Source organism: Bactrocera oleae, chromosome 4 (genome assembly GCF_042242935.1).
Source record: "Bactrocera oleae isolate idBacOlea1 chromosome 4, idBacOlea1, whole genome shotgun sequence".
NCBI classification, from domain to species: Eukaryota; Metazoa; Arthropoda; class Insecta; order Diptera; family Tephritidae; genus Bactrocera; species Bactrocera oleae.
This window is the reverse complement of record NC_091538.1, coordinates 60131196-60158630: the sequence shown is the minus strand read 5'-3', so window position 1 is coordinate 60158630 and position 27435 is coordinate 60131196. Positions and strand designations below refer to the sequence as shown.

The 27435-nt window shown below is 36.8% G+C and overlaps 3 protein-coding genes and 1 non-coding gene across 8 annotated transcripts in view; 2 read left to right on the top strand and 2 right to left on the bottom strand.

Annotated features, from left to right (window-relative positions):
* Positions 1–732: 732 nt before the first annotated feature.
* On the bottom strand, positions 733–5997 carry Syx6 (Syntaxin 6). The gene is made up of 5 exons (XM_014239647.3): positions 5121–5997; positions 4705–4865; positions 2250–2961; positions 2067–2161; positions 733–1984 (listed from the first exon to the last, which is right to left on the bottom strand). Exons 1-5 carry the CDS (start codon positions 5153–5155, stop codon positions 1908–1910), a joined length of 1080 nt encoding a protein of 359 aa, XP_014095122.2. The 5' UTR covers positions 5156–5997; the 3' UTR covers positions 733–1907.
* Positions 5998–9751: 3754 nt separating this feature from the next.
* On the top strand, positions 9752–14111 carry LOC106626458 (phospholipid scramblase 1). 2 transcript variants are annotated; one of them, XM_036357917.2, is made up of 6 exons: positions 9752–10014; positions 12875–12913; positions 12980–13129; positions 13259–13650; positions 13717–13860; positions 13929–14111. In XM_036357917.2, the coding sequence occupies exons 1-6, from the start codon at positions 9933–9935 to the stop codon at positions 13956–13958; spliced, it is 837 nt and encodes a 278-aa protein (XP_036213810.2). In that variant the 5' UTR covers positions 9752–9932; the 3' UTR covers positions 13959–14111. The 2 variants fall into 2 exon arrangements, with proteins under 2 accessions (XP_036213810.2, XP_036213805.2); XM_036357912.2 differs by having other exon boundaries at positions 12977–13129.
* On the top strand, positions 11268–11462 carry LOC118680070 (U2 spliceosomal RNA). The gene has a single exon (XR_004975577.2). It is a non-coding gene; the product is annotated as a U2 spliceosomal RNA (small nuclear RNA).
* Positions 14112–18665: 4554 nt separating the features above from the next.
* The window catches only part of shn (schnurri), a 156393-nt gene continuing 147623 nt past the window's right edge, over positions 18666–27435 (bottom strand). For 3 of the 4 annotated variants that reach the window (XM_036357864.2, XM_070109210.1, XM_036357879.2), the window contains 3 exons: positions 22494–27430; positions 22190–22422; positions 18666–22120 (listed from right to left, as the gene is read on the bottom strand). In XM_036357864.2, the coding sequence (XP_036213757.2) occupies positions 19740–22120; positions 22190–22422; positions 22494–27430 (7551 nt within the window). In that variant the 3' untranslated portion in view covers positions 18666–19739. The remainder of the gene's footprint in view (positions 22121–22189; positions 22423–22493; positions 27431–27435) is intronic. The other variant, XM_036357873.2, reaches the window with a different exon arrangement.

Here is a 27435-nt window from a genome sequence, read left to right as displayed (position 1 = left end):
ACTGTCGTCGGCTTTTTATCTTATTGGTGTGTAGTTAAATTTAAAATCAATGAGGTTGTTTGCTTTTTTATACCCTGATCACCCGGGTATATTAAGTTTGCCACGAAGTTTGTAATACCCAGAAGGAAACCTCGGATACCCTATAAAATACCACGAACTGATCGATTTAGCTTTTGACCAACTGAGGGACTATTTCGCGTATATACAGAATTTGCTAAATCAACTTGTCTCGTCCTTCTGTGTGTTACAAACTTCGTGTCAAACTTGATATACCTTTTCATGGCATAATGACGTGAAGTTTTTAACGAATAATACTAAACCTAACCTAAAACTAATTGGGGGAAAAAACTTCAATTTTTTTGTATATAGTTGTTTGTATATATATATATTTTCGCAATTTAATTTGTTTTATAAGTACATTACAATACATTTCAAATTTCGATTATACGATGTTCTTTGTTGTTGATTTTTTATTTTATTGTTTATTTATTTTATTTATTTTTTGTTTTTAGGTAATAAGTTTGACTACTTTGTATTTGACTGGAATTAAAAATTACATATTATATAATTTTCATATAAATAAACACATATCATTTGATATACAAGACATATGCGCGTTTTACATACTCTTCACATATACATACATACATTTTACTGTAATTGTAACTGATACTAAATGATACATTTGCATATTATTTGAACTAGATTTACAATTGTTTTTCAAACTTTAAATTGGAATTTTTATTTATATTTATAATTTGTTTGTTGTGTTTTTTGGTATGTAGTACTTTGTTGTTGTTGTTTCGTAATTTTTTTTTTGTTGCTATATGTGCGGTATTGTGTATATGACAATTTGAAGACTGAAACAGTTTATATGCACTTTATATATATGTATTTGCTTGCAAATATATATGTATATAAATGGATTTTCAATGGAATTTAATAAAGTTGTAGGTTAGTAGTTATATGTAAGGGTTGAAAAGTGTATAGAAAAGTAAATGTTGGTTTGAGCAGTCGGTAAACCATATTTTAAAGTAATATTATATATTAAAGAAGCTAGTATTAATAATAAACGATATTTTGCCCCGAGAAAAGTAATTTTTTTTGGTTAGAATTTCTATACATTTATAATTAAAATACATATATATAAAATTTGCTTTAAACACACAAAATTGTTATAGATGCCACAGTTTAACTAGATATTAAGCTCGTTTTGCAAATTACATATTTGTAATTATATAAAAACTTAAAATGTTTCTTGGTCACTTATATAAAATAAAAACACATCTACAAATACAAGTGTTGCATACCTGCAGGCGCCCTGCTAGTTTTTTGACGTACTTTATATGGTAAATCTGTGGCCATTGTAGTCTTCAATACCTGGCTTGAAATCTTAAAAAATTAACCAAGCCGTGGCTGCAGATTTTCAACAATTAGGGCATTTCAGTCACAACAAAACAGTTTTATTGTTGAATTTCGTATAAGCTTTTGTTGTAATAGGTTAATTATAAAAAATTATGCTATTAGGATTTCAAAAGCTACAGAAAAAAAATTCGACTTGGCAAAAATGATGAAATCTATGTATGTATATTGCAAGTGTTAAAAAAAATATATTTTTTTTTATAATATATAGGACAGTTAAGCGATATTTAGTTAGGCTGAGGAATTTTTTACACAAAAACAATCAAATTAAATTTAAATTAAATAAGACAAAAAAAAATTAGCTAACAAATTAAAGTCCGTTAAACTGAAAATTTTAAAAAATTCTGCATTTGGCTATTTAAATATTAAAATAAAAAAATATATATAAACAAGTTTGAACATTGCACAAAAAGAAGTAATGAGTACAATAAAAAATAGATATATGTGTCAACAAATATTAGGAAATTTTTTACTTAGCGCGATATTTACAAAATTATAAACAAAATTATCACAATTAACAAAAGCGCGGATAGTATGAAAATTGCAGCCCACTGACGTTTATCTGTGAAGAAGAAATAAATAAATAAATAAATGTACGCAATAATCAATTTCAATTCATACAATTACAAGCGTCGCACACTCACCATTATTCATGTGCAATACTTTGGCAACTCTTTTCATTGTTGTATCCAATTTGGATTCCGTTGTATCGAACTCATTACCAAAATCATCGAGCATGCTGTAGAGATGAGAAAATAATATTGAATATTATTATTTACATACACAGTAGAGCTTTATTACAACATTTCGAAATAGTTGTGACTTACACAGCCTGCTCGTCCAACTCCACGCCAATCTGTCGTGATACAGTCTTTAACGTTCCAATGGAATCACTTATCATATCTAGTTGTTCATCTTGTCCCTGCATCATGCGCTGCTGCACCGATACCGTTTCGCCCACGTAACGATGCCCCGGACTATCCAACGATGCATAATGACCCGGACTATCTAAGGTATTTTCCAATTTGGAGTACTTTGTACCGCTGTGACGTTGTGCCGCTGCTGCCATTGTACCGGCAATTGTATTGGCCACACCGCTGCCTGCGCTGCTGATCAAAGAATTCTGCTGTAAGAGACCACTGCCGCTGCCAATGCCACCGTTCGTACACTCAACCAAATAGGTTTTATCACTGATACCGTGATGATGATGATGATTATGGTGCTGCTGTTGCTGTTGTTGTTGTTGTTGTTGTTGTAGTTGATTATGATTATTGTGATGATTAGTACTATTTAGGCTGTTGTTGTAGTTGTTAATATAATTACTATTGCCGTTCTGATTATTTTGATGATTAATTTCGTTATGATTGTGTTCATCAAGTAGTGGTTGATGTGCCGTTATATCTCTGTCCCTGTTTCGATTCAGGCTCATCTTCTCTTTCATCTGCCGGACTTCATCGCGTGTATTGTCGATGAAATGCCGACGACTCAAAAGCTCACGATTATCAATGCGAAATTTATTCGGATTCTTTTCAACTATACGTGCAGTCGGCGGGTTAAGGAAGACCTTCTATTAATTAATTTGGTCTAGTGGGTGTGCATAAGTAGTGTACATATGTATGTTTGTATATAAAGTTGTGTAGCTATTATAAAAATGTAGGAAGTAATGTACGGAAGTGCACAAAGAGATATATGATCTATATGCATGTGTTAATTCATTCACACACTGCCCATGGGAGACTGGTCAGCTAAGCAGAAAAGAACTTGAAAGGTATATACATACAAATATACATATTTACATATATGCAATGCAACATACGGGCAATGAGAAGAACAACAACATGAAGTTAGTTTCAGAAATATTATGATCTTATCACATCGTAAATCTGTAACATATTTACATATATAGAAAATAGAGGTATAGGAAAGGAGCACTACCTAATTTTACCCAGTATTTAATATACCCTATGTTTGTCTTGAAATTTCCGACGCACAGAAGAAAACGTTGGTGACCGTAAAAAATATATATATAAATAAATAATCAACATGACGAGCTGGGTCGATTTATTCATATCCGTCCGTCTGGCCGTCTGTCTGTATATATGCGAACTAATCACTCAGTTTTTGAGATATCGATCTTAAATTTTGTACACGTCCTTTTTTGCTTAAGCAGCTACTCATTGATATGAACCGTCGATATCGGACAACTATAGCATATAGCTGCCATACAAATTGAACAATCAAAGACAAGTTCTTGTATGGAAAACTTTTATATTTGACAAGATATCTTCATGGCATGAATTTGGCATGAAATATTATTCAAGACAACAGTACAATATCTGAACAAATTGATCAGATCGAATCACTATAACATATAGCTGTCATACATGTTGAACGATCAAAATCAAGTTCTGGTATGGAAACTTTTGTATTTACGAAGGGTATTACAGCTTCCCTGCAACCGAAGTTAATATTTTTTCTTGTTTTTAAATATTTAATTTTTTTCAAATACAAGTAACATTATTCAATAAACAGAAATTATGAAGCATTCTCCTTAAAAAAAAAAAACGTTATATATAAAAAACATCTATCTTTTGCGCTGCCTCAAATACCAAGTCAATAATCATAATTCAACTATATCTTAGGGTTAAACATTATCATAATCATTCACCTAGAGGACAGACCTATAAAGCCAATGGACATCAGGTTTCAACATGTGAACCAATAATGACTAAGGAAATTTATGTTACCGTTGTAAAGAGCTTAAAAGTTGTAAAAGATAGTGCAGCAATAAAACTATAACTGATAAAAAATCGATATATAGCGGTGCACCGAAAAAAATATATTTATATATAAGCTATAATGATAAGCATTCATACGCATTTGCAATTATTCAATGCGGTTAAATTGAAATTGATTTTTCAAAAATTACTGTCGGCATTTGCACTATTAGAGGCTATATACATGTAAACACATATACTTGCATACCTAAAGTACCTAAGTATAGCTTTGTTCATCGGTTCAGTGCTCATGGACTATGTCAGCTAATCTATTTGCATAGCTGACAATTTAGCGCGTCGAATAAACAATAGAAATGTCAATATTTGCATTGTTTAGCTAAGATTATGCGACCAATATGAATATGAAAGCTATATGCAAACTTACCAACACACACACACATACATATGTTACTTGCAACTAAATCGCAATTGTACACACACACACATGTGTATATATTTACAGAATTGTGAATTTGTGGCATTTGTGTTATTTAAAAAAGGATATTAATTGTGTCCTCCAAATCTTCCAAGTCCCATTCAATGCTACGCAATGAGTTTCTTAACTCGGTTGTAGTCCATTCAACTTCAGCGCTGCCGCTACTATCGCTCAACTCGCGCCAACGCAAATATAGGCCGCGAGTTTTATTTAATGCTTTGAACACCTCGCTACCAGGGGTCAAAAGCGCCCACACAGCCATTAGTAAGTAGTTAGTTGATCCGGCAAATCAAAACCACCACCATTGCCAACCGCAATTCAATTTAAATAAATAACAGCGTAATAGGTATGCCACACATTACAAGCGGTATTGAGAAATATGGAATTTAAGAGAGAAAAACATAGCATAGTTGTAAAATGTGAATATTTTAAAAAACATATTAAGTGTATGCTGTGTAAAAAATGTAGTAAAATTATTTACGCACTCCTTCACCACGAAGAATGGATCTTCTAGAGACATGACCCAGGTCTGTCGTATATATGCGCTGATTCCAATACTGCAATGCGCGTTTATACGGCGAATTTACTGAATTTAAACAAAATGCTGCTTTTCAATGCTCTAGCTTTATGCTTGCAATGTCAACGCAAATGTTTGTTTTTGTTTTTAGATTTTCTATTTTTTGAAATTTATGAGTGCGGCTTTTTTTTGTTTTCTTGTATTTTATATTTTGTTAGTATGTTTTCCCCCTTTAAGGTTTGTGAAAACTTTTATAGATTTTCCTGACGCATGGGTGACGTGCACATCACATATATAAGTATGTAAGTATTTACATACATGTACGCGCAACACTTTAGACCCACTTAGTCGTAATCAGCTATATAAACGTTTTTCGTTTTGTCTTGAAATTAATAAATTTGTTATTCTTTTCCACACATCAATTTACAAACAATTATTTTCTTTTCCTCTTTATTACGGAAGCTTATATTACGGTTTTATTTTCGCATTAACAATCTAAACACTTTTAGTATACATAGCAACACATCAGTCTCTTAATGCCGTTTTCTTTAAGCCTTCTTGTTTGATAGCTGATGTATCGGTAAAAATATTTTCAGTAATTTTTTGTTGCTTCACCCTTTGGCCATTGGAATTTCGCAACATTTTTCACTTGCTTCGCCGTGGTTTGAATAAATTGCACTTGAAGCACTTTTCCAAGTTGTTGTGTGTGGAGAAGTGTTATATTTTCTTTTCTGCTGTTTCACAACTCTTTAAAAAATATAAACGAATACGATTCGTATGACCGTGTATTTGTGCTGTACGTTCTGCTATCGTCCGCGTTCTTAGCTAACTAAATTCTTATATCTCACACGCATTTTCCGTTTAGAACCATCCACCAGCGGTGTCATATACATATATAGCACCCCACTGTTTATATGCTTTTGGAGCTAGCGCGCGCATGACTGTGTGGGTATGCACATATATTGGTCTATATCAATGAGTTGGTAGCGAAATTCTGTGTGCATAAATATATACTTTGACCCATTGCCTTCCAACCACCCTATGGTCAGTGCATTACAATGCGTGCGAAAATAACATTTCACCTATTTATACAAAATGTGGCCTCACTTACAAGCTTTTATTACATATAATTGCAAGTTATTGATTCAAAATACATTACCTTATTTATATATGTGATTTTCTAAAGTATTTACCTTAAAATTAATAAATAATTTTTTTGTGACTCCTTCCTACTGCTGCGGCTCGTTTTCACTTTCGCGCTACTATTTAATCATGCCGTTTTGTGATCTCTCCCGAAGCGTGTTTATATTTTCTAAATTGCCATTGAGTCTGCGCCGGAAAATGCTTTGTTTTTCCTCTTCTCCTTCAACAATAATTTTCAGAAAATTTCTAACTTTTCGCGTAGTTGTGTTTTTGTTATGACATAAGAATTGTCAAATTGGCTAAACGAAGTGGTTGCCACCGCAAAGCAATTTCTGCCTAAATTTGTTAATTTAGGGGTATGCCGAGAATATTTAATAATATTTAAACTTAAGTAGCTTGTTGATATTCCAAAGAACTAATTAAGTTGCAAGACACGTACATTAATTTACAACATATTTTCTAACATTTTTATATATCATCGGTAATACACGAGTTGAAAAAAAATACACAAATACATTTTTAGAACCTAAAACTTACAGTTCAAAGAATATTTTCAATTATTTTGTTTTACATGCATTAAAAAATTTATTAGTATTTGAATTAATTTTTTTTGTATTTTGTAATCTCGAAGTTTTTAATTAAAAATAATTTTTAAACTTTTAGTCCCAAATATAGAAAAAATTCCAAATACGGGAATGAAAAAAAAATTATAATCCCCAAAAATTTTTCAGTTTAATTTTAAAAATTTTAATCTCAACATCGAAATTAAAAGTTGAAATTTTAATTTATAAGTAAAGCTGTTGGTATTACAAATATAAATATAATTTTCAGACAAAATTTTTGAATTAAATTATTCGCAACCCTGATTCTCATATAATTCTCATAACATACAAAACTAGCAAATCGCACAGCGTTTTAAATAATATACTTAAAGTAACTGTAATGCAATATTTTTAAAATATAATTTCTTGTTACAGTCTATAAATATTCCTTTTCTATCTTTGAGCGTAGATCTGTCATATGCCATTCATGTTCTTCCTCCATTTGCTTTATGCGAAGCTGATACTCGGTTCCTTGCTGGAATTCACACTTTTGATATTCTATTTCTTTTGAAACACTGGTTTTTTGCAATTCAATGAGTTCCAATTTTGCCGCAGTCAAATTTTGTATTTTAGATTTTTCACTTTGAAGATTGTTTGTTGTTTTTTTCAGTGTAGATATACCAGCTTGCAGATTGAATGCGGATGATTTTAGTTTTGGTAAAGTTTCGTTATCATTTTCTTCCGAAGAAACATATCTAAGGAAGGACTGTTAAAAACCCCTTTAGATATTGAAACTTTTACAGAACCTTCTTCACTTTCTTGATCGATGATAGAATCTACCATATATACCAAATATAATGTAAAAAGAGAAAAAAAATAAACATTTATTTTCATAGAAAAAAAACAGGAGAAAACGTTAACTCCAGTTGTACCGTAGAGTTAGAATACGCATTACAAATAAAAAGTTTCCATACAAGAATCTCGATTTAATCTGTCAGTTTGTATGAAGCTATATGCTATAGTGATCCAATTCGAACAATTTGTTCGGAGATTGTATTCGTGAAGATATCTTGTCAAATAAAATAATAAATAAATAGAAGGGCATGATCTTGATCGTTCAGTTTGTATGGCAGCTATGGTATATGCTATAGTGGTTCGATATTGGCAATAATTCTTGCAGAGAAAAGGATGTATGCAAAGCTTTAGATCGATAACTCAAACATTGAGAGACTAGTTCTCGTATATACAGACAGACGGACGGACAGACGAACATGTATAAATCTAATCTGTCTAATAGAGTCTCTGAATTTTACTTTTGGATGTTACAAACTTCGAGGCAATCTTAATATACCCTGTTGCGGGTATAATTGAAATAATTAAATTAATTTCTTTATTTTGTAATCCCGAAAATGTTAATTAAAAATAATTTTCGCATTTCTGATCGCAAACACTGGATTGAAAAATTAAAAATAAATTTTTTATCCCATTTATGGGGTTGAAAAAAATTTGAACTCAAGCATATAATTAAAAATTGAAAAATTAATTTTTTAGGAATTTAAATTTTTTCGCGTTGGCGTACTTCGTGTTTTACCATTTAGAAAGCCCGTGCAGAACCATTATCTTCAAAATCTAGAGTGGTCGGCAAACTAACACATTCAAACAATTTATATTTGATAAATTTTTAGTTGTGATTTTGTGGCCAAAAATTAAATTTTTACGTTTTAATTCTGATTTTGGCATTAAAAATTATATTTTAAATTTTTAATTACGATTTTTTAATTAAAAATTAAATTTAAAATTCCAAATTTTCCAAAAGTAATTCGAATTTTCGCCATCCCTGAACAGCCTTTAAACAAACATAATTATAAAGAATATATTATAGATTTCTAACCAAGTTTATTATGTAAAATTTAAGTAGTGTGTAATTTTAATCATGTGATAACTTACATAGAAATTATGTGCGACAAGTACAAGGAAAAACCACGGCTGTATACAAATATTTGCATACATATGTACGTATACATACCAGAAAATTTCCGGGAATTGTTGGCCCACAATTCCGGGCGTTTAACGCTCTACTAATACTCTTTATTGACCGTCTGTCCCGTTGGAACGAATTCATGATGAACCAAACCGCGAATATCGAAAAGAAAAACAATTTCCGGAAACTTTCTAGTCTTAATGAACAATGTTGCTACAGAGTAAGTAATCAAAGATTCGAAGACCAAAAACTCGTTCAATACCATCGATCAAATATCGTATTCACCGGATTTGGCCCCATGCGACTTTTTTTTGGTTTCCAAAACTCAACTGGAACCCGTTTCGACTCGATTGAGGCCGTAAAAGCAAATTCGCAGAGGAAACTGAAAGCGATCTCGGACAGCGCCTAAAAGGCATGTTTCGATGGAATGGAAATCGAGGTGGCATATGTATATCGCTTCAGAGGGAGCATATTTTGAAGGCGACAAAGTAAATATTGATGAAGATTACAATTTTTTCGCTTTATTTACAATTTCCGATAACTTTCTGGTCTTAAAAATATTATATGTATAATATATTTTAAGTGCGCGTCAACTAACAGTGCGCCGAAATAAGTGAAAATGCTTGACAAAATATGTAATTGTAATTTACACCGCGTTATGAAATAATACATTTAGCTTAAACTATAATAAATAAATATCTACATAGTATGTGTGTATTAGTGTATATTTTATTGTTGCCGATTAAAAGTTACATATTTGCCGAAGAGAAATTACCTGTGCACAAGTGTTAGTTACTAAATACCCCGACAACTGATAATGATAAAAACAACAAAAACAAACCGATAGTGGTTCAATAGTAATCAATGTGCAAAATAAATTGAAGTTATCAGTTAAATTCAGTTCGTGGTTAGATCGCTGTAAGAGCAAGTGCCTTTAGTTGTAGGGCGGTGAACTGCAGCAGAAATAAATAAAATATAATACTTGTACAATAACTGCAAATAATATTAAAACAAAAATAAAATTTTTTCTTAAGTAAATTTTAAATACAAAACGAAACAAAATTATTAACAAAAAAATTAAAATTGATTGTTTTAAAAATAAAAAACGTTAAAAATGTTACAAAACGATGCAGTGCGAAATTTGCAATACGACAACGAAATTCGCGTCGCGCAACAAAATAACGCCGAACCGAGAGGTATAAAACAAATATTGAAAATTTATTAGCAAATTATTAGAAGTGGAGTGTAATTCAACGCAGTTTTTCAATTATATATATTCCTTACATTTATGACAGTTTTTATTATTTGATTGCTTTAAAAGTTAATGTTTTTACACCACACAAGAATATTCTTTTGACACAACTAACGACAAAACGACTTTGATATTAACGTACGTTTGTTTTTCGCCCGCTTGGGCTTATCTTATCTCTGGTCTGTTTAGCGTATCGCTACCTGTGTGTATGCTTCATGGATTATAATCAATAACTTATAAACAACGAAAAGAATATATAAAGCTTTTTACAATTATTGCATACCATAGTTATTAAAGTGCATATCATAAAATTGCTGGTGCAATATTTATAAAATTTTGATATTTTGCACTATATTTATGACAGTTTGCATTATATTTATGACAGTTTTTGTTGAAATTATCAGTGCTGATGGGAAAGTTGTAACGATAAAGTCGACCTTTCGTAAAAACCGCTTGGGTAACTACCGTTACTTTAACTGTTATTTAATTTTGCAAATCATCAACTACTCAAATGCGCACTATTTTCGTCATTTAGGTATATACTAAATACAAACAAATTGAGTGGCATTTAAAAATTTTACTTGAGAAGACCTGATTATGCTTCATGAACAACAGCTCATTAAAGACACGAAGTCAGACTGTGTCATAAAGCTTATTTAGCTTAACATTGTTGTAGCTTATGACAGATTTGACACTACTAATACACCAAAATCTATAAATTATTCTTATTCGTTAACACTTCTCCATAAAGCTCAGAATGCGTCTATTGTTGACTGCGAGAAATTTTGCTCCTAAATCGACTCTCCGTACAAAGCAGTATTCATTGCTATCAGCGGAAACGTCGGGTATAAATGGTAGTGTCACTATTAGATTCTTAATCTAAATAAATAATATAAAAACCGCTTCTCTGAGCTTACCTTTCTGTTCGATACATCACTTTTTCTTTTCGAATATGAGGTCAACATAGATCCACACCCATTGGAATATAGGTTTAGGACATACGGATTGGTATAAAATTGATTTCCGGTTAATATTATATGTATTCGTTTGTCCAAGTATTCGTATATCCGTATTCAGCGAAGTTTAGTTTAATATTCGTACATCTGGATATAATCTATTAACAATTTTAAAAATAGAACGGTATATATCGTGTTTCAAAACTTCTTTGTATACATTTTAATATTGATGTTCTTGTTTTTAGTTCCGCTTTATAGCTGGTTCAAAGTGTAGTATCTGTTCCTATCAGCTTAACACTTCTTAGATCCTCCATCGAAAGACAACAATTTTTGAAACAGATTTTCGGAAATAGCCGGAGTGTTTTAGGGGCTCGCTTCACCTCCATAACGGGTTGGCCCAGTATTTCAGTACCACCGGGAATTTAATTCATTTCAAAATATTTGGATTACCAGGTTGCCGAGCCTTGCCTTGTCTGTCGATCTCTACTCACATATCTTCGAAGAAGGAGAGAAGCACTCGCTGGAGTAGAGGGGCTGTGAGCTTTTTTACGGATGCATCAAAGCTTGCAGGGAAGATTGGTGGATGAGTACCCTGTCGGGAACTTTCCATCAGCTCTAGTTTTAGGTTTCCTGACGACTGCAGCGTCTTCCAAGCGGAGGTGGTTTGCAGAAAGGTAGAAGTAGATCTACCTACTTCTCCGGAGCGCAACCTCCTTTAGAGTGGTGACTATCCAATCCGATAGTAGGGCAGCGATATTAGCCTAGAGTTCGCTGACTATGCGCTCAAGACTAGTGAAAGGATATCTAGACTCCATATCTCTAGCGTCGACTTATTTTACGATTAAACTGGTTTTGGGATAGGACAGGAACCTCATTCTCAATAAATGTGCGAACGAGTAAGAGCTCCGTTGGCTTCTTGTGGTGCGCTACTCGACTATTGCGCCTCAGACCAGCTCAGCAAGCATTGGTCAACAAGCAGAAGCTGTGCAGTCGCAAGGTCCTTCTCGCCCAGGGTAAATCGTAAGAGGTCTAGGGAACCTTCGCTCTCAGCAAGGTCCATCGTTTAATGGTTGTAGGAGCTCTAACTCGACATTGTCCGATCAGGATTCATGCAGTAAAATTGGACATTTCACCGGATGCCAGCCACATTAGTTGTTTGGAAGAAGATGAGATAGAATTAACCCAACACTTTCTCCTCAAATGTCCCACTTTTGTCAGATCAAGGCAAAAATACCTTGAATCTTATATTTTTGGACATTCACGAGAAATGGCGTTTATAGAAATAAAGCATTTAACCGGATTTGTGATAGTTTCAGAGCGTTTTTGCTGCAAGCTGATATCTACCTACAGGAGTTTTTCGTATGGCTTCACAAAGGATTGCACTAAACAGTCTATGTGTGATCCCCCGCCGAGAGTTCAGCCATTTAACCTAACCTGCCTTTTCAAGTTGGATATTGAAATATTCGCATTATCCAGAAAATTAAAAATTCGAAAAAATAACCTTCCGTCATGAAGGTATCTCAGGAACGACTTTTTCACTTAGAAACTCAGGTTTTGTCTTTGTATCTTATTGTCGAAATCCAAAGTAAAGCGTCAGTTGCTAAATTTTTTCTATTAACAATTTTCTTTTTATGATATTTTTAACGAGGGGCTCAAGCCCAGACTAATAGTATCAAATGATGTATATAAGAATATAGGACGGACGAAATGTTTTCTTAGGTGTTTCCATAAAGTTTAGACTAGAGGTAAATCACTTACTTTCGCGTAGAATTATAAAGAGCAAATATCGAAGAGACTGGTTTTTAGTATTTCTACCAGACAAAATCTTATGTTTGTTCCCACTTTCAGTATATAATGGACCAATCAGCATTACCTCGCAACCGACAAGTAAGTCTTATAGCATACGACTTGAATTCAACTCTTAATAATATTTCATGCATTTTTTTCTAGCAGCAGCGGAACGTATACCGTTACCACTACCAATTTCAACGGTAGGTAACAGTTTACCGTCACACCGCAGTTTTAGCATACCCATGACCGGTTATGACTTTCTCACAGAGTTGCCATCAGTGCATATTGAGCAAACATTTGAATTAAATGAGTGTAAGCATAACAAAATATAGTTAAAACTGGTTAAATAGAAGTTAATAAGTTTGCATAAGCGTTCGCTTTATCAAGTATTGACTGTACGTTGAAGATTTTTAAAAATAAATTTGTATCGCTTCTGCACAGCTTTGACATCGGTATCTTCCGAGAACCGCTATGTTGTGCGCTCACCACTAGGTGATGCCATCTATGCCGCTTCGGAGAGTTCAACCTCAAATAATCGCCTACTTTGGGGCGCCGGGCGACCCTTCCAAATGCATTTGTTGGATAAAACACATCAGGAGGCATTGCTGTTACGCAAGCAATTTGCGCTCGGCGCAATGTGTTGTCATCCAAAAAATCTAGAGATATGGATACCGCCAGGTAATTTATTAGGGCGCGTAGTAAACTCGCCCACATTTCTGCGTCCTGAATATTTCATACAAGACGGTGTCACCGGTGAGCCAATATTTTGCATTGAAGGCCCCGAAAAGTCGGGCTTCTGCTGCTTCTGTTTGTCAAAAGAAGCGTTCTTCAAGGTATGCCTCTTTTTTTTAGTGTTGATTTGTTGTATTTATTAATAAAATACTTATTTACTCGCACAGATACATTCCGGCGGCGAACTGCGCGCATCTATCGACCACAAGTGGGTCGCGGGTAAATCACAGTACACGACAAATATATATTTTAGTGATACTAAATTATCGGCCAAGGATCGCGCATTGATTTTGGGCGCGGCATTTCTGATGGTGTGTTTTTAATTAGGATAAAAATGAGTTTTTGTTAAGTATATTTGTTTGTTTTTTACTACTTACAGGAGTACATGTACTTCCAAACTCGGCTTTGAGCTGCCTTAAAAATTGTGAAGCAATGTAGAATGCACAGTGTGGCAACGTTTTTTGTATAATATAAATTATAAATATGTATATACAATATATATATTGTATATTAATATATATTAGGGTGGGCCAAATAAAACTTTAAATTGTTTTCCAGTTAATTTTATTATCATCCAATTTTCTGTGGCGTGTACTGTTACTCTGACCACAAACTGTAGTCCGATGGATTCAAATGTGAACATCCAGACAGCCAATCATATGCAGCTATGAAACCAGGAACATTACTTTTAAGCCACTGCTAAGCGATTTTGGTCTTGTGTGCTGGAGCAGAAGCTTGCTGGAAGATCCATTGCTCTCCATGGAAGAAAGTATTGCATAACTGCTTGACGACGCTTTCTAAAACATATTGCTGGTACACTTTTGCCCCAGTTCTAACACCTTTTTTACAGAAATAAAGAAGTGTTACGCCTTTAGAAGTGTTAAGCCTCCCGACGAAACCATTACCTGGATGGTAATCTAGAGTAATAATAATTTTTGTAAAAAGGATACTTTTTGATCGCTTGCCACTGTATCTTTTTTTTTTGTTTTTTGTTTTCAAAGGGGTAATCTTCAAAAGATATTATCATATTGCAGCCGGCATGGCTTGTTTTGCGGGATTTGCGAAGTAGGACGCCTACATACTAAACCCTTAACTCCGTCTTCTATAGCTCTTTTTTTCCTTTCTTTACATTATGGGATCAAAAAGATAATGTGCCACGCGTTTTCAGGACCATTTCTACAAAAAGAGCAGTCATATCTATCGTCATGCCCATATTTGTATAAATACTCTCTAAAACAGTCGTATCTAGTCAGAAGCTGCGTCAAGTAATAATCAGTTTCCCCATGGTTCTTCTTTATGCACGCTTTTGTCGTTTCGTTCGATCGTTTCTGCCACTCATTTAGGCTAGTTTGTTTATGTAGCTTCCTCTCTTCAGCAGTGAGTCGTCTGTCAGTGTTTTTAGTTTTATCGAAAACTCTTTTGAAGCTGCTTGCATCTGTTGAGCCTAATTTGCTTCAAGCGCGTTGTCAGCAGATGACCAATTGACCGATCGTAGTCTTTCATGTGGAGATCATCTCGAATAAGTCTTGACATTAATCTGATCGATATATACATTTTCTTTGACATAATTTTCAGTTTTCTACAGAGATTTCTGCGAATGAGTTCGCGAACAGTTTTAAGGCACATTCTGTTATAAATTGCAGATGTTTGGCAAACACATAAATATCACTTGCACCCTTTCCATACTTATGTAAAGCAATCACCGCTATACGCTTTTCTTTAGCTCACCCTAATATGTACATATGTATATGTATATAGTTTTGTAAATGAAAGTCTTTATATTTGACATTTTTGCTGATTTTGTTTTATTTCATTTCCATCGGTCATGGTTTTTACTTTAAATATATATATATATTTGTATACCATAATTAAACATATGTACCGATATTTTTATATACATACATTTAACCATTTTATTGAAATAAAAATTATTTTTTTTTACAATTATATAATAATCACTTGTTTTGATTTATCAATTATTTCTTATATTTTTATTTTTTGCAATTTGTATGCTTTCAATATTCATTATACTATTTCTGGCGCGGCATTGTGTTGCCACACGTTCATATTTTACATTATAAACAGTCAGACATACCTACAAAAAGTTACAGCATACATTTTTTTACACAAAATTACATATAATTTAAATAGCTGTAACATACGAATATACAATAAAAGAAAGTAATTAAAATGTTTTTTGCTGTAATGCATTATTTTTTATTATTATATTTTTTTTTTTAATTTATTTTGTACACGACACACGTTATTTTCATTCACAATTATAGACATACAATTTAAAAACTTAATTACATAATTCTTAATTTATTTATTTAGCTTGTTTGTGTAGCGTAAAAAATCTAATTATATTATTATGAGCGTAAAAATCAATTAAACTAATTTAAAATCGACTATTTATTGTTTAAGCATAGCGCATTTATTACTAATTACAATAAAAGACATTAATATTTTTTTATAATTACCTTAAAAAAAGAGTTGGACTATAACTTTGCACTATTAATAAAACACTTAAATTATAATTATTAAAGCTTATAATGTTAATTACAATTATTAAAGTTCATCTTTCAGCTGTATCAACACAGGCGAGAACTCATTCAACGATTTTTGTTAAAAAAAAAAATATCTGTTTAAAAAATATATTTTGTTTAAAGAATATATTTTGTTTACACAATAATGACCACATACATTACATGTTTGTAAATGTATGCATGCAGCTTTCATTACATTTGCAGTCTCGTTGATTACAAAACAAAAAACGCAAAAACTTAAATTGAAAAACAAACAAACTTTAAGCGGTTTCAAATAAAATTTAAGAACAGCTGTTAAACACAGGTATTTCATTTTGTAATGTTATATACTTGTATGTACATAAATATATATTTTTTTAATATCTCTCAAAATATTTCAGCGAATTTTGTTGTTTGTCGTTTAATTTTGCAGGAAGAACTTTGTGATTTTTTACGAAAAAACTGAAATGATTTCAATTTGACTACTTCAAAGTGCCTTAAGTTTTGCTAAAATACGTGTGCTTGTATGTTTTATAGCAGTCAAAATATATAAAAATATTTGACTGCTTTTGAAATGTGAGTTGCAAAGCGAAGATGCTGGTAAAGCTTTTAAGCGTGCAAGAGGGCGCTTGCCAACTCTATGAACAATATAACGGCGCACAAATTTGCAATTTTTGAAATAAATTTTTCAAATCGAAGGTTAAAAGAAGGCTAAACGATAGTATAGTTCGAATTACTACACAGCAGTTGCCTAAAATGCAAGTATTTGCTATACAACTGCGTTTCAAATGTTTGAAATTCGAACGTAACTAAAAATGTCAGCTCAAAACGGTTGATGGAAACGCTATGAAGTTCAAATAAGGCTAAATAATATTAAGGAAAAATAGATATACATTTTTGAAAATAAATATAATTTTTTTTATATTATCTCTTTTGCTAAAAACTGTTTCAATATCAGTTATTAGCTTAGCTGATCGGTATGATCAGCACGCAATTACTTACTTAATTTTTTCTTTTATATTAGACATTTTTTATGCTGCTTTGTTTACATAGTTACTTACAACGTTATTATCTCTGTTATTTTTATTTTTAATTGTTTTATATCTATCGATTAGATATTTTGACTTGATGTGGATATTGCGCCACGATTTTTTTTTAGAAATTGTTTTTTTTTTTGAGTTACTTACATATTTTTAAATATATATATATTATTTAATATTTTTTTTTTATTTATAAGTATTTGTTTTTATACATTTTATATTAAATTTTTTTGTTATAATTTTTTTATTTTTTATTTTAGTTATTATTTCTTATTTTAAGAATATATTTTATATTATTTCATTAAAATACATGTATTTCATTATTATTATTAATATTTTAATTTTTATTTCAATTTTTTAATTCATTTTTATTTTTTATATTTATAAGGTTAAACTTTTTGATTTGCGGCTAAGCCATTAGACTCACAGCACTTAGAGAGTATATTGTGTATTTATGTAAACCTACCAGTGGTATGTAGTACATAGTAGATAGTTAAAAATTTAAAGAAACTGTAGGTTATAACTAGATAATTATTTTATATACATACAGCTACATATCGATAGTTAACACATTCAGAAAGTTCACGCCAACTAGCAGAGGTGCTTATAATTCAATATAAAAATATATGTACATATGTATTTTCCATAAATTTTGTATATTTTGGTATATAATAAAGTGATAGTGGGTAGGGAAGTTGTATATGTATGTGTGTAGATTGAGGATTTTGTGTGTAATTTTTTGTATATTACTACATAGTAGGCATGCATATTGAAATTTGTATATGAAATCAAACAGAATTCCATGTAGAATGTAAAGTTGTAGATTTTTCTTTGCATAATTAGGTGGTTATGCCTAGTATTTTTTTGTTTGTATTGAGGACAAAGTGTGCTTGTATAGGTTCTAAATGTGTGTATATACTACATATATATGTATATATAATGTGAGTGTTTGTTTATTTACTTTTGAAATACCATATGTCTGTCTAGATATTTTTCTAGCAATGATAGTTTAATCCCTAGTTAAGTTTTTTTGTTTGTTGATTTTGTTTTCATTTTAATGTGTGTACTGCTGTTGCTTTCACGAAATGCAAAAACACCAACGCTGATATTTGTTTGCAGGTTGTGTCTACTGAGAAAGTAAATAAGCCGGCAAATGTTTTGGGTGTGGAAAAATTATTTTTGAAAACCTTTTCATTTTCGTTAAAAAACAAAAAAAAAAAATAAATTTATTTTAAATTTATAAAAAGAAAATGTATTTTAAAAATATAATTTAAAAAAATTGGTGGTGTTAAAAATATGTTAAACTATTTGTTTGTCGTTTTGCAAAAAATAAATTTATTTTCAAGAATAAAAAAATTTATTTATTTTGAAAAAAAAAACTATTTAAAAAATAAGGATTAATTTAGTTTCAAAAAACAACAAATTAAAAAAATAATTAAATAAATTTATGTTATTGAAAAATAATTTAAAAATTCAAAATATAAAAAAAAAATATTTATTTTCAAAAACTTATTTTTGTTTTTAAATGTAATCAATTAAAAGAAATATTTTAATAAATTTGGTGGTGTTGAGAAATTATTTTTGAAAACTCTTTCTCATTTGTTTTTTCAAACAAAAAAAATATTAATTTATTTTTTAAAGTTTAGTTGTGTTGAAAAATTATTTTTTAATTTTTTTTTTAAATTTTTTTTTTAATTTGGTTTTTAAATTTTATTTAAAAAATTTAATTTTTTGAAATATCAAAATTTTTCAAAACAATTTTGGTATGCTTTCAAATCTTATTTTTCCCATTTAAGCGCACAACCTGCTGGATTTTAAATATAAATATTTTTATACTAAGCGTAAGTCAACTCTATAGAGTGGACAAAATTTAATGCTAAGCAGAATATAACGGCAGCTGCGCTCTATTGCAGATTTTTATACTTTTCTTTGCGAGTATTTTTAAATTTTGTTGTTTTTTTTCTCAAAATTATGCTGTCTTTTTAATGTTTTGTGTTCCACGGTTTGATATAACCTCAAATTTGCTGCTCATTATGTAAAAAAATGAAATTATTATTGTAAAAAAGTGTGTTTGTGTGTGTGTATCCGTTATGAATAACTGTTGTATACATACGATATGTAATACAGGATATGCGCTGACTTTTTGGGTATTTTCAAAACTATTTTTCAACTGAGCACAACTGCCGTTACACTTAACCGCTTAGCTTAATTTCTTACACAAATATACTTTAGATAATATAAATTCTTTATATAATATAAACTCTTTATAAATGTATGTACATATCACGCGCTTACGCACTTGTTAGCCGCTTCATCCATTACTTCACGCTAGTACTTTCTATGCAGCAATTGTGGCAAGGCAAACGGTGTTTCTACCGCGTGTCGCGGCTGATATTGTAATTGCAGGTGATATTGTTTTTGCTCCAAAGCACCAACATTGCTACCGCTCCAACCGCTGTTAGTGGAGTTGTGAAAATGGTTGCATTGAATAGTAGCAGGCGCTTGCCAATTCGCGATTACTGATTGCGTTGCTTGTGGCTGGTGTCTGGTTGCGGCGCTGTGTTGTGGCATTGCCAGCGGCAAACTATCCCTTATTCATCCGCTCGGCGGCGCATAAGCATAATGTCAGTTATTCGACGAGGCATTCGATGAGGTGATCGATGCGGGTGAGCCGACCGCAGCGGTGGCGCTGGCCGCACCGACGCTGGATAGTGAGGAGACGCGCGCGCGTTTCTCGCTACTCGCACTCTCGGTGGGATTGTCGCTCTCCTCGCCATTGCTAAAGTTGCCTGGCAGACGGCGTTTGAGATTATTATTCAAACCGCTTGCGATGGCTTCGTCTTCCGAGGTCGAGTTGGTGCGTTTCGGTGTGTTCGTAGCGCTATCGTTGTCCAAAGAGGCAATAGCTGTGGCTGCTGCAATTGTAGCGGCGCTGAAATCATCCTCCGATGCGCTATCCTGCGACACTATTGCACTGTGATTTGTATTTATGCCAGCTGACTCGCCCATAACACCACTGGCGCCACTCAATCCACTGCCGAGACTCATGCCCGAAGGTGTTGTGTAGCTGCCCAATTTGTTCGGGTCCTTTTCAATGAGTTTTTGTGCAAGTGTTTTCAGTGAGATCAGCGAGTTCTCACAGTCGCTAGTGTCGATCTCCGTCAGGCTAATACCGGCTCTTTCAATCTCGGCATAGGTGCCGAATGGCAATTTCTGTAGGCATTCCAATTTTTGTACGTGTGTTTTAGAGCGCAAATGCTTGGCGAGATGTCCGTGTATGCGAAAGGCGATTTTACAGTCGGTACACTCGAAGGGACGTGGGTTGGAGGTCGTAGGAACACCGAAGGTGGACGTCATCATGACTTTGTTCTTATGGGCTTCAGCGCGTTCATGTTTCTGGAGATGACCTTGCGTGCGGAAAGATACGCCGCATGGCTCACAGCGGAACTTGCGCTCCATATAATGTATATTCATATGTAAAGACAATTGTCCTTGCGTCTGGAAAGTTTTAGTACAAACTTTACACACCGGCCGTCCATCCGGTGACATGCGCACGCGCGGATAAACGGGCTGTATTTCATTGTTACCAGACTTCTTAAGACCATCTTCGCCTACAACGACTGTACGTCCAGGTGCGGAAAGAACGCCTGTGAAATCGGTAGTTCCTGGTTGTGCCACGACCGCAGGTAACTTAGCATTATGCGGCTCTACGTTTGTTGTATTATTGTTGGTAGCTGTGTTGCTTATGCTTCGACTGCGCTTCGGGGTGTGACCAACCACTGGTTGCTCCTGATCGGAAATGCATTCACTATCTTCGCCTTCATCGGATGATTTACAAGACGCAGATACGTTGGACTTTGCAGACAATGTTTTGTTATTAGTGACACTGCTGCTCGAAACGTCAACTTTATTATTGCTTGCCGATGTTGTGGCTGCTGCGGCAGCCACTGTTTGTTCGCTCATAGACTCCTCCGTTGGCACTGCATTGACCTCGATTGTGGGCACTTGCAACTCAGTTGCTTTCTTCTCCCTCTCCACTTTGGTGGCGGCTGAGGGTTTCTTCGGTGGGCTGGTGTTCACGACGTCCGTGCTCTCTGCGGTATCATTAGTTACCACCGTCGTGGCTATGCTCTCCGAGATACGTACACTGCTGCTTGCACTCGCTGTTATTGTGAGCGCTGTGTTGGATCCAGCGCCCGCTACGCTTACGGTACTCATGTTTGCTGTGCTGGCGAGATTTTGATTAATGGCATTCACATTGATGGCATCGGGGAAACTCTGGTTCATTTGGATTTGCTTGATTTTATGATATTGGAATGCCTTGTGGTATTGGTAGGCTTGCGAAAGTTCATCACCGTTCTTGTAGTTTTCAAGCATTTCAGTGGAGCTGCGCACCTTGTCTGACACTGAGATGAGTGTTTTCAAGAAACCCGATTCATTGTTGCTATTACCGAAGATTACGTCACGTATTTGAGCTTGCGTTTGCACTGGCGGACCACTTAGTGGCACTGCTGAGCTGGCGCTGTATTCTTCTACAAGCGCAGAATTTCCCATCTGCGTAGCTGTGGTGACAGTCACAGACGAAGTCGTAACACTGATGGCAGCACGTGGCTTGGTGAGGTCAATGGGCGCACTCTCATAACTCGTTGCAGTAGCATTGTTATTGTGTTTCGGCTTGGACTCTTCGGGATTGGAGTAGTATTGCTCTTGTTTCTGATAGTCGAAAGGTGGTTTGGGTGAACTGAATGATATGACACGTTTAATACCGGTGGGATGTGTGCTGGCAGTTGATGAACTGGCTGAGGTAACTGCTGTTGCTGCTACGCTTGTCTGTCCTACAAACGACATAGCGGCTGTTTCCATGCGTTCGCCATGCTGCTGATATGGGTATGGTTCACTTTTCGGATGTGGTGAAATGCTTTGACCGATGGGTGGCGTCATAGAGAGCGAAAGCAAACCACGCGCCGCCTCATGCTCCAGCAGACGCGACTTCGACTCGTCTGTATCTGTGCGGAGAGAAAACAAATCGCAATTAGTATGTTGTAAGTTATAAGTTTTGTAAAATGGATAATTACGCCTACCGCTGCTTTCGGACTCGTTGTCACTGTAGTCATCCGAGTCCGATTCGCCTGGTATGGACGACGTGCGTCCACCAGCCGACGTGGTCGATTGTTGATCGAATTCTGGTTCCGGTTCGAGAAATTCACCATCCGCCGGCATTGGACCGGGGTTAATGCCGAGCTCTAGGCATTTCTTGAAATGCGTCTTCGACTGCATGTGCTTCGTGAGATTGCCTTTTGTCTTAAAGCTGTAAATTTAGAGAAAACATTTATAAATTTTATTAAGCACTTCAATGCCGACAGATTTTAATTGACTCACCTGAAATTGCAATGTTTGCAAGTGTATGGACGCACATCCGTGTGTGTGCGTATGTGTTTCTTCAGCATCGAAGGTTTCTTACATCGAATGCCGCACTCCGAGCAGACATACCGGCCACGACCACGTCCACGTATGTAAGTGTAGTCCTCGTGTGATTCGTAGCCACCCACTAACATTTGACTAGCCGATGGTTCCTTCTTGCCATCCGTGCTGCCACTACTACCACTGCTGCTACCGCTACTACCGGCGCTTGCCTTCTTCAACTGTTCGGCACTCTCGATAGTATTGGTGTTAAGTGAGATTTGCTTCAATTGATGATGCTGATACTGACCCTGATTATTCTCGAAGGGTGTCATAACGGTCTGCTGGGAGACAACCAAAGTGTAGGGCAGCTTATTCATGCCGGCCATGGTGTTGGTAGAGCTCTTCTGACGTGAGTCATACAAGGACATTACCAACTTCGGTTTAAAGCCCAACGGATGTGGATTGTTTTCCGCACATACCTTCCATACACTGTACATTGAGAGCTTCTGAGCGCCTGCCACATAAGAGGCCTGCGGACAGTTTACGGTGCAGTAGAACATTTTCGTGCTACATTTGAGTCCCAAATATGTGTACGCATGCCCGTTCAGATATAGTTGTACGCAGGATTTGGATGGACGTGGTGTCTCCGGCGATATAAGTGGCAGTGTGTTGGCATTCGGTGTGATGCCGTGATGTCGCTTGGGTGTGAATGTGCCTGGCTTGAGCGGCAGACTGGTTGGCCGCAGAAATTTCGATTTCTTGGTCTCGGCGTCGGTGGGCTCTGAGCCGTTGCTGTTCACAGACGCAGCACTTGTGCTAATATCGACATGTAGGGGTGTGAGTGCAGAGTTTGCCGGTGTAGTGGTACCGGTCTCCACATCCTTAGTTAAATGATCGAAATTGAAGTGACGTACTTCATTTTCTGGCAGCGAGCTTCTGAGTATATTGGCGCTACCACTTTTGCGCGGACTTATATTGTCAGCCATGCGTGTGAAATTGAATGGTTTCTTCGGCACATCCAAATTATTTGGCTTGCTCGTCGAGCTTGTTGCAGTTTGCGGATTCCAACTGCGTACCGCACGCATGCCTGTCGCACGCTCTAAGTCGTTTTGCGCGCCACGAAATGGTGATACAGATTTGAGATTTTCCTGCGATGGCAACGTCAAAGATTTAGGACTAACACTATTAGCAGTTAACAGCGGGCTTTGTGTTTTCTTGCGGTTCGGACTGAGCGAACGTCCAGCGGCCAGCATTTGCGCTGTCGGTTGCGGCAGCTGCAGATGTTGCGGTGGTGGTAGTTGGGGTGTTAGACTATTTGGACCTGGTATACCGGGTACGTGTGGTATAATTTTCTCCCCACCTCCAGTCATACTTTGCAAAGGCGGCAGAGTTAAAGGATTAAATGCCGTTATAGGGTTGATGGAGAACTGATGAAAATGCTGCGGACTATTTGTGGGCAAACCGAGGCCGACCAAGCTTAGTTTCGGCGTAAACGCACTACTGTTGGCAAAGGGCAATGCAATGCTACTTTTGTTCTCCTTATCTTTCGGTTTAGGTGAGACTTCCTGAAAACTACCGCCCGATAGCAGGGGTGTACGTATCATTTTCGTGCTCTTATCTATATCGCTGCACTCCGATAGTGGTATTATGCAGCCGCCAGAGGAAGTGAAGCGACGCATACGTTCTTCTTTTTTGCTCAGATCACTGGTACTGGTATTGGGCAGCAGTTGTATATCACCGCCGCTGATGCTATTGATAGTCAAGCGTTTGCTGGACGTTGCGGCCATCACACCACCGCTGCTGGTGGGTGCTGGATTAAGTGAAAATACCTCGTTGCTATCCGAAGCCAGTTTAGCGCGTTTCGCAGATGGATGTGGCTCGAATTGACGATCTTCGTGCATTTTCGTTATGATCACATCTTCTGACGACTTGCGCGTCTCGCTGGTATTACCAAAATCGACAAGTGGTGTTTTGCCCAAGAGTGGACCGGGTGATGGCAGTGGTGCATCGACTAAGCGCACAATGTTCGGATCGGGTAAAGTCAAATTAGCCGGTGGACCATTAGGAGGGGTACTTCTAGGTGAAGCGACACAATTGGCCACGCTGTTGCTACTCGTTGAGCTAGTAGGCGCTGTGGATGTCGCCGAAGTGGTCGTTGTGGTAGTTGCTTTTGAGCTGCCAGCCTGTGAAGCGCTAAGTCGACTTAAAACCAACGAACTCGGCTTAGTGCGTAGCTGATACCAAGCCAGCTTAGCGAGTGGCAGTGGATCGTGCGAACGAAATATGGTGTTCTTCAGTTCGGGCAGATTTAATGTCATCGAGTTCGAGCGGAAATAGCGGTACGAAGGCGATGATACTGGACTGATGGGCGCGCTAGTGGCACCTTGACAGTAAGTACTGTTGTGCAGCTGCAAATCCTCTGCCGTACGGAAAGTATTCGAGCAGAGCGGACAATTATAAACAGCATCCTCACCCTCGCCTGTTGGCACCGCCAAACCGCGCGCATTCAGTAGTAAATTTTTAATTATGGAAACATTCGTTGGCTGCTTCGCATTGGTAGCGCCGCTACTAGCAGCTGGCGGCGCCGTAACCATCGAACTGTTGGTAGAACCTTCATTGCTGGAATTGGAGATCTGGTTTTCGATGGACTGACGCTTGCGCGATGTACTGCTTGGCCTAATCGTTAAGTTACTAGCTGGAATGACTTCGGTTTGTTCTTCCTGACGCGGCTGCGACTTAGCGGACAGGTTTAATGGCACCGCATTTGAGTTGGCGGTGCTTATCTGCTGCATCGCGTTAATGATGTCCTTGTGTAATGCGTCGCCGGTGGATTGTGCGCTTATAGGCGACGGTGCGGGGCGTTGCGTCTCCGGTGGTGGCGCAGTAGTTAGCTGTGGTTGTCTGTAAGCGGATGTGTTTGGATGCTGCGGCTGATGCAATGTTTGTAAGTGTTGTGGCATTGGCGCTGCAATGCAGGTGGACTTTGTCGTGGTTGGCACTGACACTAGGTTCTTTGAAATACCATTTGATTGCATATGATGTTGTTGCTGCTGTTGTTGTTGGAGCTGCAGTTGATGCTGTTGATGTTGCTCTTCGAGACGCAGTTGTGCAATATGTTGCTGCTGCTGCTGCGAGGGCGGTGGCATTTGCATTGCTTGTGAGCCAACCATTAGCTGTTGTTGGAATTGTTGTTGATAGTGTTGTTGTTGCTGCAATTGTTGTTGTAACTGCTGCTGTTGTTGTTTCTGTACAATAGCTTGCGCTAGTCGGGCGTTGGTGGCGCTATCGCTGCCGACGGCGGTAGTGGCGACCAAACTGACGTTGTTGCCTCCCGCATTACCTGCTGATGTGGCAGCCGCGCCGCTATTGTTGCCACCACCATTATTGGTAAAACTACGCGAGCGATTTAGACCTTTGGGATACTTCTTCTGCAAAAGTACCGCTTTATTCTCCACAATTGCCTCATTCTGTGAAATCAACTTGGTAATGTGTTCCTGCACAAGATCTGCAACTTTATTAGTGCCGCTGGCGGCCGCATTAGAGATGTTGCTATGCAAGAGACCGGTGCTTATAGAGGCTGTTGTATTGCTAGTCGCGCTACTAGCGCCGCTCACTAAACCACCGCCGGCAGTGTTGGTGAAATATTGTAATGGCGTTTGTTGCGCGGCGGGCAATGGTGCTGACGCATTCATTTGCTGCATACCTGCTGCCGCCGCGGCGCTTGCGTGTTGTGCACTTGCACCACTCGGCGCGCGCCCGTGCACCGGCAATGTAGGGGTGGGCTTCAGTACTGTTGTTGGAGCTGATGGCGCATGGGCTGCTAACTGTGAAGGCATGTGCTGCAACTGTTGTTGCTGCTGCTGCTGACTTAGTTTGTGGAAGTGTTGTTGCAACTCTTGCTCCAGCCATTTGTATTGATAGTGTAATTTTTGACGTTTATCTGCTGTCATCATGTGTAGCGCCTCAGGCGGAAAATCGATGCCACCCGGGTAGATCATGCGTGTTCCTGGCAGATAACCCATATTGGCCGCTGCTACAGCTGCTGCTGCGTTCACTAAGTCAGCACGCGGTGCGGCGCTTTTGGGCGACATGGCCGCCACGTGATGCAATGGTATGCCCGCATTGTGTGGGGGCGGTAGTACGTGTAGTGCTTGCGGTTGTTGTTGTTGTTGTTGCTGTAGCTGCAACTGTAACTGATGTGTGTTGATGTGGTTGTTTAACTTCACTTGTGTGCTGGGCGAAAGCGACGGATGATGCGACGCAGTTGGCGGTGGCAGCGGTGCTTGCGCCTGTGGCAACATAGCTAGGTGTGTAGCGGGCGGCATACTCTGCGGTGACGCTTGTGGTAGTTGCTGGTGTGGTGACTGTTGCAACGGTAATGGTTGCAGCAATCCTGGCGGCATGCTTGCTGCGACGGCGGCCGCTGCAGCCGCTGCTTCTTTTGTCGTCGCGTACAATGCCGCATTATGAAATTTCGGTTTATAAGGTTTATGCTCGGTAGCGGCGGTCTGTTTGGGCGTCACTGTAACGGCAGTAATAGTGGTGGCGTTTGACGTTGTCGGCTGCGGTGGCGGTAATGTGCCAGCAGCAGGTGAACCCAACGGTAATTGTTGAGGTTGTTGCTGCGCGGGCTGTTGCAAGTAGGCGCTTTTCGTTGACGACAGCGATGATGGTGAGGGTGTGGATGGCAGAGTGACATGTGGTGAGTGTGCGGCGCTTGCGTGCTGCATTTGCTGCTGTTGTATGGCCAAAACAATTTGTTGTTGCTGTTGCAGTTGTGTCTGCTTTTGTTGTTGTTGCTGCAACTGCTGCAGTTGCTGCGGGGTAAGGGTGTTAGCTGACGCCGCAGCGCTCACCACCACAGGTGACGATGCGATACTTAGATCTTCCAGCGGCGAAGCGGTGCGACTTATCTGTG

Coding starts and splice junctions, on each gene's coding strand:
- LOC106626458 (XM_036357912.2), top strand. CDS start 9,933: ATGTTACAAAACGATGCAGTGCGAAATTTGCAATACGACAACGAAATT. Junction 10,015..12,874: donor AAATAACGCCGAACCGAGAG/GTATAAAACAAA, acceptor TCCCACTTTCAG/TATATAATGGACCAATCAGC. Junction 13,651..13,716: donor CAAAAGAAGCGTTCTTCAAG/GTATGCCTCTTT, acceptor TTACTCGCACAG/ATACATTCCGGCGGCGAACT.
- Syx6 (XM_014239647.3), bottom strand. CDS start 5,155: ATGTCTCTAGAAGATCCATTCTTCGTGGTGAAGGA. Junction 4,866..5,120: donor CCATTCTTCGTGGTGAAGGA/GTGCGTAAATAA, acceptor GACCCCTGGTAG/CGAGGTGTTCAAAGCATTAA. Junction 2,162..2,249: donor GAGTTGGACGAGCAGGCTGT/GTAAGTCACAAC, acceptor TCATCTCTACAG/CATGCTCGATGATTTTGGTA.